The sequence below is a fragment of the Lepisma saccharinum genome, chromosome 18, assembly GCF_977018435.1.
Source record: "Lepisma saccharinum chromosome 18, izLepSacc3.1, whole genome shotgun sequence".
NCBI classification, from domain to species: domain Eukaryota; kingdom Metazoa; phylum Arthropoda; class Insecta; order Zygentoma; family Lepismatidae; genus Lepisma; species Lepisma saccharinum.
In genome coordinates this window covers 22,078,230-22,100,183 of record NC_139246.1, presented here as the reverse complement: position 1 = coordinate 22,100,183, position 21,954 = coordinate 22,078,230, and the positions used below count along the sequence as shown (strand labels likewise).

At 36.5% G+C, this 21,954-nt stretch overlaps 1 protein-coding gene across 1 annotated transcript in view; it reads left to right on the top strand.

The window, feature by feature from the left end:
- Positions 1-8,688, top strand: part of LOC146002461 (uncharacterized) — a 103,938-nt gene extending 95,250 nt beyond the window's left edge. The window contains exons 8-10 of the mRNA XM_083140313.1: positions 1,395-1,567; positions 6,157-6,340; positions 7,958-8,688. Coding sequence (XP_082996439.1) covers positions 1,395-1,567; positions 6,157-6,340; positions 7,958-8,108 — 508 coding nt within the window. The 3' untranslated portion in view covers positions 8,109-8,688. The remainder of the gene's footprint in view (positions 1-1,394; positions 1,568-6,156; positions 6,341-7,957) is intronic.
- Positions 8,689-21,954: the final 13,266 nt, after the last annotated feature.

Genomic DNA, 21,954 nt, shown 5'->3' with positions numbered 1-21,954 from the left:
ATTAGGAACTTTACTTTTCACTAACTGGATCTAACATCCATTTTTTATTCAATATACTAGGTCATTCAAATATGACACTGATTTTTTTCAAACAACCTGCCATGCACAGCAGTTGTGAGTCTTTGGGAAAATATAGCCACAACCTCCACCCTCCCTCCTGTGCAGGTTAGAACCTGCTCAGTCGTGTCTGAGTGTTGCTAGAGTGATGATCGAACAGAAGGTGCCGCGGAGCATGGAACATCGCATTGTGATCATATTTTTCGTTAAAGAAAACGTCCAGCCATCTGAAATTTTGCAGATACTCAAACAACAGTATGGAGAAGAGTGTGTCTCACAAACCCGTGTGTTTGAGTAGTATAAGTACTTCAGAGTGGGAAGAGAGCACGTGGAGAATGAATCGCATGATCATCACGTGAGTGGCAGCATACCTGTTCTTCCAGACCCAAGAAAACATGGAGAACCCGTTGGGTAGGAAAAGTGATGGCAACGTTTTTTTTTGGGACTGACTGAGTTATTCATGTAGACTTTATTACAGATGCCAGAACAGTCACTGGAGCTTATTACTCAGAACTCCTAACAACAGAAGTGAAGGAAAAGATCCGATCCAAGCAGAAGAGAGGTGGAAAGCAGGTAGCATTCAAGACAATGCACATCCTCATACAGCCAAAACAACTATGGCAACCCTCAGCAATTTGAAATGGGACCTTCTGCCACACCTGCCATACAGTCCCGATTTGGCCCCAAGTGATTTCTACCTGTTTGGAAGGCATGCGGTTTGCGGATAACGATGCCGCCATTGGCAAGGTTCGGGAGTGGATACGCAGCCAACTGAAAAACTTTTATGAAAGGGCATTAAGGTGTTTCCAGAACATTGGAAAGAATGTATGGACTCTGGAGGGGAGTACTTTGAGGGGTGACATGTGCAAATAAGTATTTGACAATAAAGGATTTGGTTAATAAAAAAAAAAAAAAAAAAAAAAAAAAAATCAGTCCCGGTCATATTTGAATGGCCTAGTATATTCAATTCATCTATTTTATATTAATTTCTTTGCCAGGGCACTTGTTTTTATACAAATTATGCCGATCTTAACTACAGGTAAGCTAGTTAATGAATTCATGCTGTTCCATCTCTATTCATATTCGGTCTTTCTACCTATTCATGTAATAATAATATAATATTAATTAATGTTGTTGTTCCCGAGTACCTTGATTCGGACCCCCTCCCCAAATTATATTTCCAGATATGTGCCTGTCAGAAGAGTAAAATAAACAAAGTCAATCAGTAATATGCCATGCTGATTGAGGTGAATAGCTAACTTCCACAATATATCATGTTAGTACACTATTTGTTGTTGGTATTCCTAATTTTTTTATCAGCAGTTTAACTGTTTCAGGTTTCAGTACCATGTTTTTAATTACCGTGGACCAACGTTGACATTCTTGAGAGGGGAGGAGGGTGTGGAATTCTGCATAGCAGCGACAGATGAATGGCGAGAATCAAACCACTACTGGGGACAAGCAGATTGTGCAGTTTTGCAGATATTGCCGCATTTTCATGTAGTGGAACGTAAGTTGTTTTTTTTTTTTTAATGGATGCTTCCTTACTTAATGTTTATTATGATTTTCTTGTTACATGCCAACTTTCATCAGGCTTGTGGCTTGAATTGGCCTCTGGGGATATTTAAAACATTATTTTTCAGATATTTCATGGCAGAAAAGAGAGTGTGTGTGTGTGTGTGTGTGTGTACATACTAGGGCTGAGTTAATACCACATTGAACCAATTTAGACATCTATACTCTTCCCGATTTCCACTGATATCCATAATTTTAAATTGGAACAATTCAAATTAGTTCAGAATATTTATTAATTTTAATATAAATTTTCCATTGGAACAATATTACAGCAATCTACCAGAGTTTTGCTTTAAAATGTATCAGTGACGTGCGGTGACGTCGACACTTGGGGTAGCAGCCAGTGGCGTGCTCAAGGGGGGGGGGGGGTTGGTGTGGGTCACACCTTTCCTCCCTTTAGGGCCAGTATTCCTACAAAAAAGAAGAATGTCAATAACAGGAAAAGATTGCAAAATTATGAATGAGTACCAGAAAAAAGTACACGTAACTCTCCACCCACATTCGAAAATAAAAAACTATTTGATTTGACTCTAAGCCAGAGATCCTGGGTTCGAATCTCGGATTGGCCATTTGTGTTCTTTGTGTGTGTTCCTTCATCTATTTTGTTGTACCAAAGGTGGCGGAAAAGCGAAGTAAAATGAACCAAATTGAGCAATCAATCAATGATTTGATTTCATTTTTGTTACTTAGCGTCACTTTTTTGTCACATTTGGTTAATTGCGAAGATACGATGAAATTGATGAAGGGACGAGCACAGGGAACGCCCATGCCTGGGTCGGGGTTCGAACCCGGAAATCCTGGTGTCGTAGCACGCTATGATAACCAGTCCCAAACGCTTGGTTGATTTGGTGACAGGTAACACAACACAACACACTTTTTTGTAGTTTCTTCAATGATATTCATTTGACTTTTTGAGTTCTGAGATACATTTTTTATTCCAAATTATTTCATTATTCACTGCAACACATAGGACAAGAATGCGCACTCATCACGGGTTCGAATCCTGGCCTGGATTGTTCATATGAGGTCCCTTAACCAATTTCATCATATTATCACTCAATCCTCATTTTCGCGATAACCAAATGTGGCAGAAAAGCGAAGTAAAATAAACGAAACCAACAACAATATGAACACGCGTTCTCTTGCCCAAATAAATACATCCGTATTTATGACTGTTAGAGACCAAGAGTAGTATATTTAAAAAAAAACACTACTAAAACGAGAGTCAGATAGAGCCTGAGCATATATTTGTAATTTAATCATTATATATTCCATATTTGTAAAAGAAAAAAAGAAAGAAAGCATAACATGATTGTCGGCACATAACACGTTCCCATTTCATAAATAATAAAACTACATCCCACATTATACATACGCACATATTGTACAACGTGTAAAAGGTTGTGTAAATACAGAGAACATAAGTACTGCAGAAAATTTTACCATGAGTTCTTTACAGGATTTACAAAAAATCTATGAGAAACCAATCCCCTATCTGTCCTATAGGAGATAGACTGGGGGACCTGAAAGCCTGGGCTTTCAACCATTGCAGCGGGGGGCGAGGGGACGAGAGGTAGAGGTAGAAATCTTTCTTTTCCTTGGGCAGGCCGTTTCTACCTGAAAACTGGTCTGGCGGAAGAAGAGCGAGCTAGGGTATCCAGCCAGCTTTGCCCGCGGAGAACACCGATGGACGAGAAGCGCGTGGAAAAGAAAGTGTTGCGTATGAGCTGTGGTGGCTTTAACAAGACAATAAATATTGTGATTTGAATATAATTCGAGATGCGAGATTGATTGATCTATCTCTGCTAGACTAGCTACTCCTCAGTGCACGTCACTGAAATGTATGGTTGTACGTGATATAATCATTACATTAAATGGGAGCGGCATCTGCTGCCACCGCCCAGGGTGGCAAAATGACTAGCGCCGGCCCTCAGACACTTGGACTAGGGGAGGAGGTAGCAGATCTCTGTGTTGGAGTGGGTAGCACACTGCACTACAACATGGGTTCCTGGGTTCAAATCCTGGCCTGGGTGTTCTTTGAGATTGAGAGTGTCCCTTCGTCAGTTTCATCATATGATTACTTATCATCGCAGTTAGCCAAAAGTGGAAGAAAAGCAACACTAAATACAAAATTCAAATAAGATCATAGAAAGTACTACTGCCAGTACTAGTGACTAAATTCCAACCGCAATGCCATGCCCAAGGGGGAGAAGGGTGTCATAACCATCCCTTTGGCTCAGTATTTCTTTAAAAAAAAAAAAATAGCAGGGGAAGAGAACAAAATAAGAGCTGACTATTAAGAAAGTATAACCTCCCCCATTTTGAAAATCCTGTGCATGGCACTATCCAGCCGATACTTTCTTACACTGATACAGGTGTGGATCCACGGGGAGGGCAATAAGAGCCTTCACCCCCCCCCCTCCCAAGTTTTTGGATATATTATTGTATCTAATATTTTTGATACATAATGTTTTCTTTTATCACCAAGTGTAACAGCTTCGAGAGTATTTAAAGCTTTATTTAAGCCCCAGTTATGCTCATAAGAAGCTAATCGGAACTGGACCTACAGTTTAAATGTTGGATCCGAACCACTGTGCAACTTGCCTCAAAAGGGGAATGAATCGGAGATCCCTTAAGAGAATATGGTTTTGTTTCCTTTTTTTATTCACTTATCTCCACATATCTGATTATTCCGTTTATCATGGCAAGGGGACGAATTGTATAACTGCATACAATAATAACCACCTATTCCAGCCTAAACTCCTGTTTTTGCAAATCAACACAGAAGTCAGATTCGTTCCTGTTCACAGTACTATACAATGTTTATACATATTGTATATCGGAGTTTTAAACTTTTATATTTTCTATGCTATACACATTACAAATATGAAACATATGAAATGAAAGAGTAACTCACAAAGTTTTCATAACCTACATTACAAGTGTTCAATGTGGGCACCATTTGTGATACGGCACACATCCAGCTTGTAGTCCATTTCTTGCCACACTAAACTTAGCAAGTCTGGTGTAATCGACTCTACCGCTGCAACAATCCTGCATCTCAACTCAGGTAGGCTGGCAGGTAGTGGTGGTCATAAACATGATCTTTTACATAGCCCCACAGAGAAAAGTCACAGGGGGGTGAGGTCAGGGGACCTTGGAGACTACTGGAGAAGATGCAAGTCGTCTGCACCATGACGATGGGGGAAAACTTCATTTAACCATTCCCGCACTATGTTATGAAAGTGAGGAGGAGCACAGTCTTGTTGCCAAATGATACGTTGTTATCCTCGAGTTGCTTAAAGAGTCAATTTTGAAGCTTGTCTAGATATGAAATTCCAGTAACAGTTTTCTTCCATAAAAAGGAATGGCCCATAAACTTGTAGTTTAGATACTGCACAAAGGACATTAACTTTGAGTGAATCCCGTACATGCTGCAGAGTTTCCCGTGGATTCTGCGACCCCCAGATACGAACATTGTGTGTGTTCACTTTTCCACTTAGATGAATGTGGATTCATCTTAGATGAAATGTGGATTCATCGCTGAAAATCACGCGATTAAGAAAATAGTCATCTTCTTGATTAAGAATTTGTGGGCAGAATTTTCTACAAGACTGTGACAGCTTCAGACGGTACGGTCTCATTTGGAGTCTTTTCCTTAACACTTTCCACACTGCAATTGTTTGCATTGCTAGTTCTTGACTCACCCGCTGCACAGATTTTCTAGGACTGTGAGTGAAAGCCATTCTGACGCTTTCAACCTTCTCATCTGATATATGCAGCCATCCAGAACTTTTCCCTTTACGCAGGCATCCTGTCATGTTAAACTGGTTATACCACCTATGAATGTTGTTCTCAGATGGGGGATCACTTCCAAATCTTCGCTGATATGCCCGTTGAACTGTAACAACTGAATTAGACTTCACAAGTTCCAACACGCAAAAAGACTTACACTCGGAAGTCGCCATCTTTACGAATGGCTCTGCCAAGCAGCAGAGGTAGGAAACAAAGTTTTGCGCATGCGTAGAATTGAAACTTGGTGAGTTACTCTTTCATTTCATATATGGTTCATATTTGTAATGTGTATAGCATAGAAAATATACAACTTTAAAACTCGGATATTCATTTGTGTACACCTGGTATAAAACTGTGCATGTGTAGGTTAGTGCTGATTCTCGGTAAGGTGAGGTATTAGACCAAAATTTGCCCCTCTCAACTGGAAGTTCTGGATCCGTCACTGCACTGATTCCACTGGTATCAGCCTCCCTCTACTTTATACACACATTTACTTACACAACTAACCATCTATCACTAAATAAATATTATAGTTTCTCATTTTATCATTCCGCTAAAATGTATGTCAAAACTCATATTAGCTTTTTGAACCAGCAGTTCAAATTTCCATGTGGGAGTTATTTGGATCCAACTTCAAACTGTAGTTCTAGCTGTGAAAGTCATTTTGTGCAGGCATGAACTTAACATAGTGCTATGCTCATCTATACTGTCTTGTTTCTCCCACAACAGGTGGATCCAAGATCATCTACTTCAATTCTTCAATCCGTGGGTACCCACATGGAATCCGAGCTGGCTCAGATCCAAGAACACCGGCAATAGATATCAATGAGCAATTCTCTTTTGTGAAATACCAAGGAATACCATATCCCTTGCTCAATGTCGAAGTGTGGGGATGTGGGACACTCCATTCAAAGTAAGTTGGCTTATTCTTTCATTTACAGCATTTGGTGTACTTTAGTTTGCTCAAAGACTAAGGAGTTCCGGTTACAAATAATCAGTGTAACTTAGTTAAAGTTATCATTACTTTAAAAAGTAACTCTGAAAGTAACTAGTAAAGTAAAAAGTAACTAGGTTATCAGTAAATCATAGAAAGTGTTGCATGCATGAACTAGAAGTAAGCTATTATTTCCTGACTGTTGTTGGAGTCAAAAGAAGAGAAAATGTTTCCCCATACTTAAAGGACCTTGATTGGTCAATTGTTTAAAAATTGGAGAACATTCTTGATGTATAGGATTCTGAACAACAAGGAACCTAAGTATTTATGTGACCAAATTGTACCATACTGGAAGAGTGGAAAACACATTAACCTTCGTCAGAGAACTAAATTCACAATTCCCATACACAAGACAACAATCTAGAAATTCATTCATAGTCACAATGATAAAAGTATGAAATTAACAATCCCCACTACTGACCTCAGGGGAGCTCCACAATGCACAAATGAAACCGAAAGAAACATCTTCTATCCAAACAATAGTGCCAACTGGCTTTGTCTCTGCTGTCATGAACTAGAATGAGGTATTGTTTTTAGTTTTAAGTCTTCAATAAGATTTATTATTTGTTTAATTTATGTATATGTTCGTTTGACCCAATGTTATTTGTTCATTGTATAACATGGGCCTGTATGGTCAAAGAAGATTTCTAGTGTTATCACACGTTTAGGTATGATAATTTTCTGTGCGAGGTTGGCAACTCCACTAAAATAAGTGGGTTGGTAACGATGGGAAAAATAGGATTATTACAGTAACAAGAGAAGAAAGATGACATTAACGTAAGTCTTAAGTTTGTGTTAATTCAAGTCTTTTGTGATTATTTATTATTTACTGTTTTCTAATCTGCTGAAAATAGCAGCCTGATTTTAAACAAAGTATTCAACTTTGCAAGGCATGTGCATTGTAAGATTCTTAGTGGAAGTGTTGAGTCACGAGTGCTAACTAGTTTCTACTTAAGTCCATTACAGTTAATAAAGTGTTAAATATAGTAACTGAGACTATTAATTAAACCCAGCAAGCTCTGGGTGTAGAAGAGTTTTCATACTCCCTAACTGGGGATGTAGTACATTAAATGTGGTTTTAGATGTAACTTTGTATCATCAGTACATTATTTATTTATATTATAAGTATAAATGTGCTATTTTTCTGTGGTAACATAATTCTTTATTTCAGTAAAAAAAAAAAGTGATCAGGCAGGATCTTCCTCAGACAGAAGCCAAACTAGTTTTTTAAGTTTGGTTTCAAGTCTGAGGAAGACCCTGATTGAGGATTGAAACATACATTAAGTGGTTTTTTTTCTTTTCTATATTTTAATTTTTATGCTTTTAACAGTTATTTTCAGGAAGTGTAATGTAAAGCATCAATTGTTATATCTATTTGACAAGGTTTTGTTGTAAAAGCAGTTCTTGAGGCTGAAACATGCCTAATTAATAAAAGCGATTCTATCGTATTGTAATTACTAATTTAACATATATCAATAAAAATAGATACTAATTTAGAGGAAACGGGGAGTTGATCCAATTTTGTTTTTCCCTCAGGGAAGCTCAAACAGAAGTGAAGAAGTGGGAGATGAATCAAGTGGAAAAGCAGCGAAAAGTGAAAATCACAGCGAGCGAGTGGATTGATCATCCAGATAGGTACTTGCTGGAGTTAGCGGGTCGTAAAAGTTATTGTCCGAGTAACAGCTAACGTAGAAAATAACTACTGTTCTCCATTCATTAACAAAATGTATAGAGAACATAAAGAATTGATTCATTTAATGATTTGCAAAAACGAAGAAATGTTATTTGAACATGAAAGTTCGTAAGTAATTGACATTTTTGTGCCTTGTTCCAGTGGGTTAATTTTTTATTATTTTCAATAACCATTCTCTGTATACAAACTGCTGAGATAATTTTTGTTTGTGTAAAAAGTTTTATTTATTAATGAAATTTTACATAATTTTGAATGTGCGAATATCCCTCTCCAGGTATTTTCTTTTATACATATGACAAAGTAATTATTCAATGAAATATAATTGTATTTATTTGCTTTGCTTTTATCTTCATTTATTAAGTCTCGCAGGATATATGTTTTTCAATCAAGCATATTGTTCATGTAGAAGTTAGTCTGAAAGTTGTTTGTGTATATATGCATGTGTGTGGTAAAAAAATAAAGCATGATAGAGATGTTTAATAAATTATTTGGATTTTCTCATTTGTGTGCCTGTGTGTGTGTGTAATTCAAGAAATATCGTTGACTATAGTAGCGGTTGGCAATTTTAGTATCCATACCAAGGTGGATTGATTTATACCAAGGTGGATTGATTTAAATCAAGTAATTTTTTTGAAAAGAAAAATAATAAATATAGAATTTATAGAATAGTGTACATAAGGATTTTGTATATCTCAGAATCACTTTTCGTGAAAGTACATTAATCTTGTAATCATTTAATGGTGTTTATTAGCCTCTAAGAAAGAAAAAGAAAGGAAACAAAATATATGTACTGATGGTGTGAAGCTCATACGAAAGGAAATGCAATGTGTAAACCGTAAACACACTTACATTTCTCTTGATTTAAAATTCAATAAATTTTATGGGCAAAAATAGCAGACATTTTTGTGTAGAAAATTATACAAAATACTATTCATGTTAAACAGTAAATAGTGTCATTATTATTAAACTGTAAATAAACGTGGCAGCTGATATTTTGCAAACTATCATTAAAAAATTGCCAAAACTCAGCTACAAATCTGTAAAAATCTGTACAGTTAAAATTGTAGAGTACATCCAGAATGTTTTATTTTCACTGGAAGAAAGTTACTGAAATTATTGTGGTTCCATTAACACACTCAACAAACATTTCCATAGTAAAAAAAGTAAAGTAAAGTGTTCCCCTGTGCTTAGCACCACGCCATGAAGGCGTATAGGGGGTGTGGGGGTAACGCCCCACACTTTCTTGATCCGGTCGTGAGTGGGAGTGATGTGATCAGCATCATGCCCCTGACCGCCTTTACCCCCCAGGGTTTCCCCCAGGTACCCATGTTATTCGACGCTGGGTGGGCGCCGGGGCCGCTTCCATCGTTAGAAGAGTTCCCGGATTTGAACCGGCCGGGGATCGAACCCGGGACCTTTAGCATGGTAGTCATACATTTCCATAGTAGGTTCATATATACAGTATCAGAAACAGAAAAATGTATATTTACATATAATTTGTTATTTGCTTTAATCAAACTATTCAAATATTTTACAGGGCCATTTACTAGAAAAAGCCTTTCTATATAAAAAAACATATCTGTATGTATAATGCCAAAAAATTCACAAGCATTTACGAGGCGTATTCGGAAAGTAAGTACCGAAAGGATGTAAAAAATAAAGTAAAATAGTTTCGTACCTTTTTTTATTTGCATTGCGTTCTACAGACTCTAAACTACTTTTCTACGTAGTTTCCACCATTCTTCAAGCATTTGTCGTAGCATGGCACTAGTTTTTGTATCCCATCATAGAATGTTCCCGCCTGTGACGAAAGCCATCCATGCACTGCTGCTTCAACATCGTTCAGATGAAGAAAGAGATGGTAGTCACTTGGTGCCAAGTTAGGGCTGTTGACGAATGAACAAATTGTTCCCAGCCGAATGATGTGATGACATTTTGAGTTTGTTGAGCCGTATGCGGACGAGCATTGTCGTGAAGCAACACAATGCCTTCGCTAAGCATTCTGCATCTTTTGTTTTGAATTGCACGACTCAGCCGGATTAATGTGTCACAGCAGGAATCTTTGTTGGTGGTCTGTCCTCTAGGCAACAATTCAACCATACTTGCATTGAGAAAACAAATCACAAGACCGGATTTCAAAGTCGGCGGGCCGATTGATTTTCTTGAACATTTCAAAGCTTCAGAAAACTACGAAGAAAAAGCATGATCTGCTCCCACGCGTGCATGTGGCTAGCTAATGGATGAAGAACGTCAGCGAGAACTCACACGGTCGCGACTGCATCGCTACAGTGGCAATATTTGCAAACAGTACTTACTTTACGAATATGCCTTATATTTTAAGCATGTTTTTTGTTTTAAAAAATTATAAAATCGATTTAATTTTTTAAAAAAATAGATTTAAATAAAAAAAATCATCAAGAATGTATTTTTTAAATAAAAATCACTATTTTTATCCACCCTGATCCATACTCTAGAAAAATCGAGGATTAAATTCTAATGCCAATAGCTGTATAAAATCATTGATTTTCCATCTTTTTTCATAAGCAGATATAGCAATATTAACCATTGGCGGTAGTAATGTTCATAATTATTTGTGCATTTTATACACAATAATAATAATCCTGCAATATACTGGATCTGCACTTGGTCATCACACAACTAAGCCTTTATTTTGATGACTGCATAATGATGATTTAATATCAGTTATTTCTTTCTGTGTGTGAGGGTAAAATGCAAAAAGGTAAAAAAAAAGGTAAAGTGCTCCCCTGTGCATAGCACCACGCCATGAAGGCGTATAGGGGGTGTGGGGGTAACGCCCCACACTTTCTTGATCCGGTCGTGAGTGGGGGTGATGTGATCAGCATCACGCCCCTGACCGCCTTTACCCCCCAGGGTTTCCCCCAGGTACCCATGTTATTCGACGCTGGGTGGGCGCCGGGGCCGCTTCCAACCTTAGAAAAGTTCCCGGATTTGAACCGGCCGGGGATCGAACCCGGGACCTTGAGCATGGTAGTCAGACGCGTTACCGACTGAGCCACCGCGGCCTAATAAATGCAAAGGGTAAAATGCAGCCTGGTCAAAATTATACATCTTCTGCTGCTTCTGGTTTGTGTTCCATTTTTGTGGTTGCAATGGCAGTAGTTATTCTTTACCATTGGCTAAGGCTGCATATTATCTCTTCTTAAGGTAGCCCTACTTCAAAACTGTCAATGTGTGTGCGACGACTGTCAGACTATTTCCATGATTCTGCCTCGGTCACCACAGTGATTTATCTTTATTATTATTATATTATACTTCAATAAATACTTGTAGAATTTTAATCTGTGATTTGGGCCTCCCAGATGGCGCATTGGTAACGCAGTCGCCTTGTAATCAAGGGGTCCTAGGTTCGATCGATACCCAGTGGAGGCACGTAGTCATTCTGATTCCACTTTAAACTGTAGGTCCAGTTCCAATTAGCCTTATTGTGCATGAAGTGGGCTTAAAACACCAACTTAACTTAATCAGTGATTTGGAACACAAAGAAGAAATTTTAGAAATTTCAGCGAAAATTGCATGCTTGACTAGGATTCAAACCTAGCTCTCTGGCATAATGTACCATTGTTCTAATAACAAAACTACTGAGCCAAATCAGGTTTTGCTTGATTTGTTTGAGAATTCTACATAGGTTAAACAGTAACAAGAAGCCAGGGCATGGAAGCTCAGTTATGTCAGTCATATTTTTTAAAATTTGTACCACATTTCAGATGTTACAGTCAAGCCAAGCTTCTTCCGGCATGGTACCCGTTAGTGTTGGGCAATATATCGTCCAGACGATACATCGCAATATTGAAAAAATATCATCCAGGCGAAATCAACTAGATGATATATATTGTCATGATATTTTGGCGATATATCATCATGATATTTGATGCTATATATATATTGTGTTTGTGATATATCATCACGATATTTGACTATATGTATCGTCACTAAATTTTAGCGATATATATATCATATCATATCAGCAATATATCATCATGATGTTTTGTGATATATATTATGAAGACTATATATCGCCAATATCACAATATGGAAAAAATATCTTATCATATAGTCTGATATATATCATGGAGATGATATATTGCCAATATCGCGATATGGAAAATTATATCGTATCGTCTGTGACTATATTTTCTTGATATATCACAATATCAAATTTCCGATATTGTCCATCCCTAGTACCATAGGCATAGTTAGGTAGGGGCTAAACCCCCTCAGGACCAGCCATTAGCCCCACAAATGCATGTGACATATGCATAAAATAATTAAGGAAAGAGAAACAGCACACAGAAATTAAATAATTCTCATGAAACTTTAATGTATTACTCTTGTGGTGTGGCAGTCACAGTTAAGGAAAGAATTTCAAATTATGTCCTGATGTAGAATAAAGTTTGTGCTTGGGCCTTTTTATGGGAACCATATGTTCCGAAACAAGATTCCAAAGAATATGTATCCCCATTATTATTTTTTTTATCTTCCACCTTGGAGAGTTACATAAACAGTTACATTTCAAAAATAGTGGCATTACAAACAGTGTGTGTATAAATGTAGCCTTTCAACAATGAGTTTCTACAATTGTGTTTTTTCTAACATGGAAAAGAAAATCCGTCATTGTCGAGACGTAAACAGAATAGCAGTTTTGATACGGAAAAGGCGTTAGTTCTAAAGAAGTGAATTTAGTTTCTGTGCATTTGTATCGTGGGGGTGGGGGACATTTAAAGAGGTACGCCTAAATGTCGCATGTGTGTGTGTGTGTCGCAATCCTGTAAAAACGATTGAATCGTGTGTAATTGTTTTGTTAATTGGTGATCACTACAATTCATTGGTGAAATCACTATTTTCCAAGTCTTTTGTGAGAGTTGCACCACATCACCAGTAAGCATGCAGATGTGCCAGGTTTGTTCAAGTCTCCTGGTGACGGGCGAATCTTGTGGATCACTTCTAGAGATGCTGCTCTAGGAATCTCGGGTATCTCTTGGAGTTTCGGGATAGATTCATTGTTCTGGAGGTAGTAAGAAGCAGCTTATTTGTTGTTTCGAGTAACCCACACGAAGATTATCATGGAAGGACATGTGCTTATGCTGGTTGAATAACAGCAAGAAATCTTAATCATCTGTTGGAGATTGGAAATTATCGGAAAATCATTCTTTGATGTTGTGCTCGTAATGTTTGTGAAATAATACACAAATGAAAGAGTGATTATTCCTTTTAATAGAGAGTTTGTTAATAGTAAGTCAGGCATCGAGCAAACTAGCTTTAACTATTGAATTTCAGAAAAAAAAGTTAAAGAATCCATAGGCAAAGTGATCATATAAAACCTGCTTCAAATGCCATAATCTGTTTTAATTTGAAGTCACTTGGCCAGGGTTATATAAATGTTTTTTGGTGGATGATCCTAATCTAAAAGCCTAGTTTTCAGGATAATTAAATAATATTTCGCCTATAGATAGCAACTTTATACATCCGTCATGCCATCATTTATTAGTGCATGTTCTTTTGTATATATTTTGTTTCATTCAGACCTTGTTTTCAGGCACAAATGGTAATTATTTTAATAAAAAATGAATTTATCATTAAGCCTACATAGAAACCAAGAATAGAGCATCTTTCGCGATTTTGTAATAGTTCGTAATTCTTTATTTCCTTAATTTACTTCTTCAATAGACATTTCTTAAGATTAGAAAGAGTCATAATCTTCTAGTGTTCCAGTTTAGTGCACTTAATTTCAGTCCCATATATTTACATATAAAAATACCCATTATGTCGTTAAGAATTTCCTAAAGATACGTCACTGCTCATTAAATGTTGGCAAAACTTATACGTTGCTGTTCATTCTTATTTGGTTTCAGATTTGCCAATAGGCGGTACTGGACTATAATCTGAATTTACGAAACTTAGAATGGCATTGGGGCATTGGTTTCTGTTTGTTCGATTAGATATTAAGCACAAGGGTGCCCGCAGAGGGAGTGGAGATATCTGGAAACACTTCATACAATTCCAATTTTGAAATTGTAGCGTGAAAACATGGACGAGGGGTGCAGTGAAAGACAGCAGATTAAGTGCCTATGCAAATTATTCTAGTGGTGCAGATGCTATGAGAATTCTCTAAACTGGGGAAAAGCATCACCCCACCTTTCCTCCACTTAAAGTTCCTTGCCCCCCCCCCCCCCGAGAAAAATCTTGCGGGTGGCCATGATTAAGCAAATAACGTCCAATTATAAGCATGCATTGTATTTTGGTAAAAAAAAAATTGCATGAAAATGAATGGAAACTAATTACAGCCTACTAAATAGTATTCTGGGAGCTCTTTGCAAACATTTATAAGATTAAGATGACAAACCAACTAATTTCATCCCCTCTCTCCTCTAAGTTCATCTTAAAGTTTTCTTGATGAATCTAGTCGCAAGTGTTTCTCAGTTCTAGCAAAATTAGGAAAATGCCAAGTTTCGTTGTATAGAAATTAAGGAAATTGAAATTTTTACTATTCCATTAGCCATTACCTATGTAGATTGTGCTTTTAAATGCCTTGCAGGATTATAATTTGCTCAGTACCATGTACACAGGAATATTACCACATATTAAAATTATACCTTCTTTATTCTAAAGAAGAAATGTGTTCTTTAATAAATTTCCAACCATATGTATAATAGCGTATTTATTCCATTTATCAATTCAATTTCTTTTGGATAAGATTATGTGGGGATCACCTGTCTCCCAAGGAGAATGCCTGTGATGATTTTTGTAATTGATAAAAGCGTGAATAAAGTTAGCCCCAGCTAACCCCCACAAGCGGACGGGCAAAACTACCCCTATGCCTAGTACCCACCCTTCGGGCAGTCACCCACTGTTGCCACATTTACGTTCAAAGAAACTTGCAGTTAAACAGCTGATTTGGTATATTGCTACCTTTCCCTTTGGACAACAAGCAGCAACCTTAGAATCCCTCTTACTATGTTTGTAGAGAGCACCCCTTCTCTTGTCTTCAGGAGAACAGATTTCTTTTTTCTGGTGGTAGGTATCGAGCCTTCAACAATATATCATTCTTATGTTTTTTGGACTTGATTCATAATCGTTTGAAAGCTAGTCAAAACTGATTTAGCAAAATATGAAACATCAATTGAATTTTTAAAAACTTGTTATTAGTGGTAATGTTACCGATTACAGTTATTGTTGTTCCATGTTTGAAGTATTTTGTATCATCTGCATACAAATTTGTTGTTCAATATATTTTGATGCATTGTGTAAGACAAATAAACAAAGGATGTTAAGGTGAAAGGTGATTGTTTATTTCATGTGTTCGTTCCTAAAACACCCTGAAAGCAGAAAAGTTATGTGCAAAAAAAAATTGTTTTTTGCTTTAAATTATTTTCAATTTTTTTCTTTCAAAAATAAACAAAAGCAATAAGGTCATCCCCCTTACACCCAGAAAAGAAACATTATTTCCATTTTATAACCACTGTGGAGGTTATTTCCTTTCTTGTTTAGACATGTTTCATCCTCACTTAGGAATGCTATCATCTGCAAATAAGAGGATTATCAAGGTGGTAGCGATTCTACAGGAAAGCCACACACCACCATCAATATATCTTTTTTTAAAAAAAAACTTTTGAGAGGGACACAATGCAGCTTGCACCACATGGCCTAGTGCCAGAGAATCAACTGTGCTCAGCATGCACATATATTCTAGGCTATCTCCGAAGCCCAAATTAAAATGCAGAAAATAATTGACTTGCAAATGTGACTGATGCTTCACATTCACATGACGATCGCAGAAGAAAGTGCTAGTGAATGGTCACCTATACTTTAAACTAGCACCAGGCTGCTTCCTGAAGATTCTTCCTTGACCCACACCTGTTCTCCTAATGGTGCTGAGAAGGCATACACATGCCATATTGGTGGTGGCTTCTAGCCTAAGTGCTGGACAGGGAAGTCTTAAATTCACCCAGGAGATTAAGTTTTGATTGTTGCAAGGTGCATCTTGTGTAGTAATTGTGCTGTCTAATATGTTTGTGTTTGTCTTGTGTAGTAGTTCCTCCATTCATATTGGGGGTTAGGCGTAGAGCTGACAACTCTGCACTGTAAAAAGACATGTCAAGAAACAAAAATATAAGGCCATGGATGTTCCCAAGGTAAAATATTCCGGAGGTAAAATAGTCCCCCAATCGGATCTCCGGGTGGGGACTACTTTGGGAGGTCCCTGGACTAAGGATAAGATCTACGTTAGGAATAAGGATATTAAATTAGGCACCTGGAATGTTCTGAGCCTTTACCGGCCTGGGGCATTTCAGTGTACAGTTAATGAGATAGTGAAGTATAAATTAGATGTAGTAGCTGTCCAGGAAGTTAGGTGGCCAGGAGAAGGGAATTGTAAAACTAAAAATTATACTTTTTTCTATGGTGGTACTGAAAATCATAATTTTGGAACAGGCTTTTTCATAAATAATAGAATTATCTCGGCTCTTAAAACAGTAGAATTTATTAATGATAGGATATCATATGCAGTTTTACAGGGTAGGTGGTGTAAAATTATTTTAATAAACATACATGCACCAACGGAAGATAAAGATGATAATACTAAAGATGATTTTTATGCAGAGTTAGAACAGGTCTTTGATAAATTTTCTCAGTATGATATGAAAATTCTGTTAGGTGACTGTAATGCACAGATTGGCAAAGAAGAGACATTTAAACCCACGATTGGTAAAGAAAGTCTTCATGAATTAAGTAATGACAATGGTATAAGATTGATTACTTTTGCAACCTCAAAGAATTTAATTGTGAAAAGTACCACTTTTAAACATAAAGATATCCATAAATATACCTGGTCTTCTCCAGATGGTAAAACTCATAATCAGATAGATCATATTCTCATTGATAAGAGAAGGCATACTAGTATAATTGACGTTCGTACACATAGAGGTGCTGACTGTGCCAGTGATCATTATTTAGTAATTGCTAAATTAAGAGAAAGACTCTCAGTGATAAATCATCAGCAACAAAATCTAAAAGTTATAAAATTTGATACAGGAAACTTTGCTGATGAAAGAATTAAGAAAGATTACCAAATTAAACTGTCAAATAGATTTGATGTTTTGCAGGATTTAAATGATGATGAAAATATAAATGAAACAGATGTAAATAAGAATTGGGAGCACATACGTAATGCAATAGAATCAGCAGCTAAAGAAAGTATAGGATACCATAAACCAAGAAAAAGTAAGCCATGGTTTGATAATGAATGTCATAATCTAATAGAAATAAGAAATCAGGCTAGACTTAGGTGGTTAAATAACTCGGATGATACAAATCTAAGCAATTATAATAGAATAAAGCAAGAAGTTAACCGCACGTTTAGAAGTAAAAAAAGAGATTACTTTAAAAGCAAAATTAACGAAATTGAAACGACAGCAAAAATAAAAATATCAGAGATTTATATAAAGGTGTAAATGAATTTAGAAAGGGGTGGCAACCTAAAGTAAACTTGATAAAAGATAAAGACGGTGATTTTCTAGCTGACCCAAGCGATATTCTAAATAGATGGAAGAACTACTTTAACCCTTAAGCACACGCGCCAGGGTGGAATCCACCCCAGACAGTCTCTCTTCTTTACTATGTTTAAAAGTGTTTTGTTTCTGTTGGTGGCCTTCCAGGTACCTTTCCGTTGTTTACCCTTCTAGTCATTGACTCAAGGTCAATCAGTTTGCGTGCCGCTGTCACTCAGTGAACATCGTCAAACTTGGCCAGGGGTGCTTTACACCCCACGCGTGTGCTTACGTTACACATTTCCAAAATGCTGCTTTTTTAGTTTTTGTTATTTGTTTTATCTAATTGTTATGTTTTTTTATGAACTGTAGTCTAGATGGTGTTTTAAGTTGCATATTTAAAAAAAACTCCAAAAATGGATAATTTGGGTAGCAAACAAGCAAGGATTCTGTCCATGTTGGATGAGTGTGGAAGTGATAATGAATCAATTGTCGGCGAAGATAGTGATGCAGAACAAGACAGTTTACACGAAAGTGAACATGATACAGAAACTGAACAAGACTGTGACAGTGGTAAAAGTGAAGAAAGTGACAGTGACAGCAAACTACCATTGGCTCACAGACTTAACACTTATATAGGGAAAGATTAAACTACTGTATGGAAGAAACAAACACCACCACAAAACGCAAGGACAAGAGCTCATAATATTGTAAGTACACATCATCCTACTGTAAAAGCCGCTGCTAAAGAAGCCAAAAACCCCACTTGATGAGTGGTTGTGTATGATAGATGAAAGCATAATAGACAGCATTGTAAAGAGCACACCTTCATCTACTGCGAAGAATGCTGCCCAGAATAAATTTGAACATTCACTCACAAAAACCTTTGTCAGTAGCTAAGTAACATGTTGTAAATTTGATTTAAATTTTATAATTTTTTATAAATGTATCTCTTTAAATAATACTCTTGTTTAGATTTTATCAAAAATTAAAAAAGCACTCTAAAAATTTTGTTGGTTTGGGAAAAAGTTTTTATGATATTATAAACAGCTGGCTAAATTGACCAATACTCGATGGTGATTTACTAATAAATTTGTATAATAAACCTATGACTAAAATACCTTCAGTTGTTTCATTGCCCTGTCTTGTAACCACATGCAAGTAAAAAACTATTTTTTTTTTGGGTACAGTTAACATTTTTACTTCTTTTTTAACAATACTTTAAAATACAGAAGAAAAATGTAACTGTCTAATCAACAATTATTCAAACCACTATACAGTTGTTTTATATAGCTAAAATATGTTTAACTATTATGGAAAAGACTAATTGTTAACAAAAAAACAACAGAAAACCTTTTTTACTCATACATTTGTAAAAAACTGCAATATGAAGTGTGGGGTGGAAAACACCCCATGCGTGTGGTTGTGTCACAAATATTCACGCGTGTCCATAAGGGTTAATGACCTTTTAAATGTCCATGTAGGAGATAAATCAGAAGTAAATGAAGTACACACAGCAGAACCTTTAGTTCCAGAACCTAACTTGACTGAAGTTAAAGATGCTATTAAAAGGCTAAAGAATAACAAAGCACCTGGCATTGATGTAATACCAGCTGAGTTAATTAAATATGGTGGAAATTCATTAATATGTCAAATTCATAAATTAATTTGTTTAATATGGAATAAAGAAGAAATCCCTCAACAGTGGAAAGAATCCAATTGTTCCTGTGTTTAAAAAAGGTGATAAAATGAACTGCAGTAATTACCGTGGAATTTCTCTACTCTCAACAACATACAAAATATTGTCTAACATTCTTTTAACAAGACTAACCCCATATGCTAATGAAATTATAGGTGATTATCAATGTGGATTAAAACGTAACAGATCAACTACAGATCAAATTTTTCACATCAGACAGACACTTGAAAAAAAGTGGGAATATAATCAAAATGTCCATCAGCTATTCATTGATTTCAAAAGAGCATATGATTCGGTCAAAAGAGATAAATTATATAATATATTAGTAGAGTTTGGAATACCTAAGAAGCTTGTTAGTATGATAAAAATATGCACCAGTGAAACAGAAAGTAAAATTCGTGTGGGTAATAATATGTCTGACAAATATACAATTCATGATGGGTTAAAACAAGGAAATGCATTATCTCCATTGCTCTTTAATTTTGCCTTAGAATATGCTGTAAGGAAGGTAAAAGAAACTAAAGAAGGACTAAAATTAAATGGTGTGACTCAGTTGTTAGCATATGCAGATGATGTAGACTTACTGGGGGATGATGTGAATACAATTAAGAATAATGCTAAAATATTTTTCAAAACTGCTAAAGAGATAGGTTTGGAAGTTAACAAAGAGAAAACTAAATATATGCTTACAGGCCGAAACCAAGTGTTAGGTAATAATCAAAATCTAATTATTGATAACAACTCGTTTGAACCAGTTTCCAAATTCAAATACTTAGGAGTAATATTAACAAATGAAAATTATATTAAAGAGGAAATAAAAAGTAGGTTTAATTCAGGAAATGCATGTTACTTCTCTCTTCATAAACTTTTGTCTTCTCGTTTAATATCTAAGAAACTAAAAGTTAAAATATACAAAACAGTAATTTTGCCTGTAGTATTATATGGGTGTGAAACTTGGTCCCTTACATTGAAAGAGGAACATAAATTGAGAGTATTTGAAAATAAGATCCTTAGGAAAATCTTTGGACCTAAAAGGGATGAGGAGACAGGTGAGTGGAGAAGGTTACATAATTTAGAACTACATAATTTGTATTCATGTCCAGATATTATGAGAATAATTAAATCAAGAAGACTTAGGTGGGCAGGCCATGTGGCACGAATGGGAGAGGATAGAGGAGTTTACAGGATTCTTGTTGGGAAACCTGATGGTAAGAGACCTGTAGGAAGGCCAAGACGAAGATGGAGGGACAACGTTGAGATGGACCTAAGGGAAATCGGTACGGATGGAAAAGAGTATATAGAACTTGCTCAAGATAGGTAAAGATGGAAGGCCTGTGTTGCTGCAGCCATGAACCTTCGGGTTTAAGAAGGCTAGAGAGTTAGTTAGTTAGTTAGTTGGTAAAACCTCACAGCGATGCAAATTTGCTAACCAGCATGGAGTATATCCCAGGAAAGGGAAGTTTTTAAACTAAACTACAATTACAGGAATGGGAAAAGGGTGGCATGTGACAGGGAAATTAACAACACTGTTCCATTGAACACATGCAGAAGCGAGAGGCCACTGACCTTTAGTTAACCATGCTTCACAATGGTGACGAAGTTTTGAACTGTGGGAACTGGCTGACTGGTGGAGATGACAAAGGCCAGTTTGCGAGTGGAAATTGCTTGAAGGATGTTTTAGAAAATTACATTCCTTACTGCATGGAATTTAAATTATTTATAGCCGCAGGCAATGCCTTTAGTGTATTGAGTGAGTGAATTATATATACAATATTTTTAATGTGTGCTTGTGTTATGTAGTGAACAATAATGAGTGTCATAATTAACGAACTACTGATGAAACAATTTACTCGGATTTGCATGAGGATAAGCTTCAAATCATGAAGATTTACACGTCTCCGACATCCCAAAGAGGAGAATAATAAATTTGATTTAGTTTTGTTATTTAGCGTTGCTCTTCTGCCACTTTTAGCTAATCACGATGATTAGGATGAGTGACGATACAATGAAATTGATGAAGGAACATTCAAAAAGAATACCCATGGCCAGATACTGATAGAATCTGCATATTGTTTTTAGTGTTTTTAGAGTTGCATTGAATTTTCTGCGGAACATGTAGTACGGTGTTTTCTCAACAGATATTGGTACCTGTATGGCTCTCTTGACTAACACGTGACTTATGATAGTGAATCAAAATGGCCACTGGACGCCTGACGTTTGAGGAATGGAAGCTAATTTTAAAGTGGTGGTTCAAGTTTGAAAATGTCGCTGAAGTTCAACATGCATGGGGGCGTGTATTTGCAACACATCCTCCAACACGCTTGAGAATTAAACTGCTTTGTGATAAGTTTGAGACACATGGTACCATTTGTGATGTGCACAAGGGAAAATCAGGACGATCTCGTACAGCTACAAGTCCTGCTTCTTCGGCTATGGTCTTAGAAAAGTTTGCAATGTCGCCTCAGAATTCTGCTACACAATGTGCTCATGAGACGGGGGTTAGCATTGCAAGTGTACGATGCATTCTTAAAGGCGCCAAGTGGAAATTGTATGTACCAAGATTAATGCACGCATTAAATCAAGATGATCCTGATTGCCGCATGGAGTTCTGCGAATG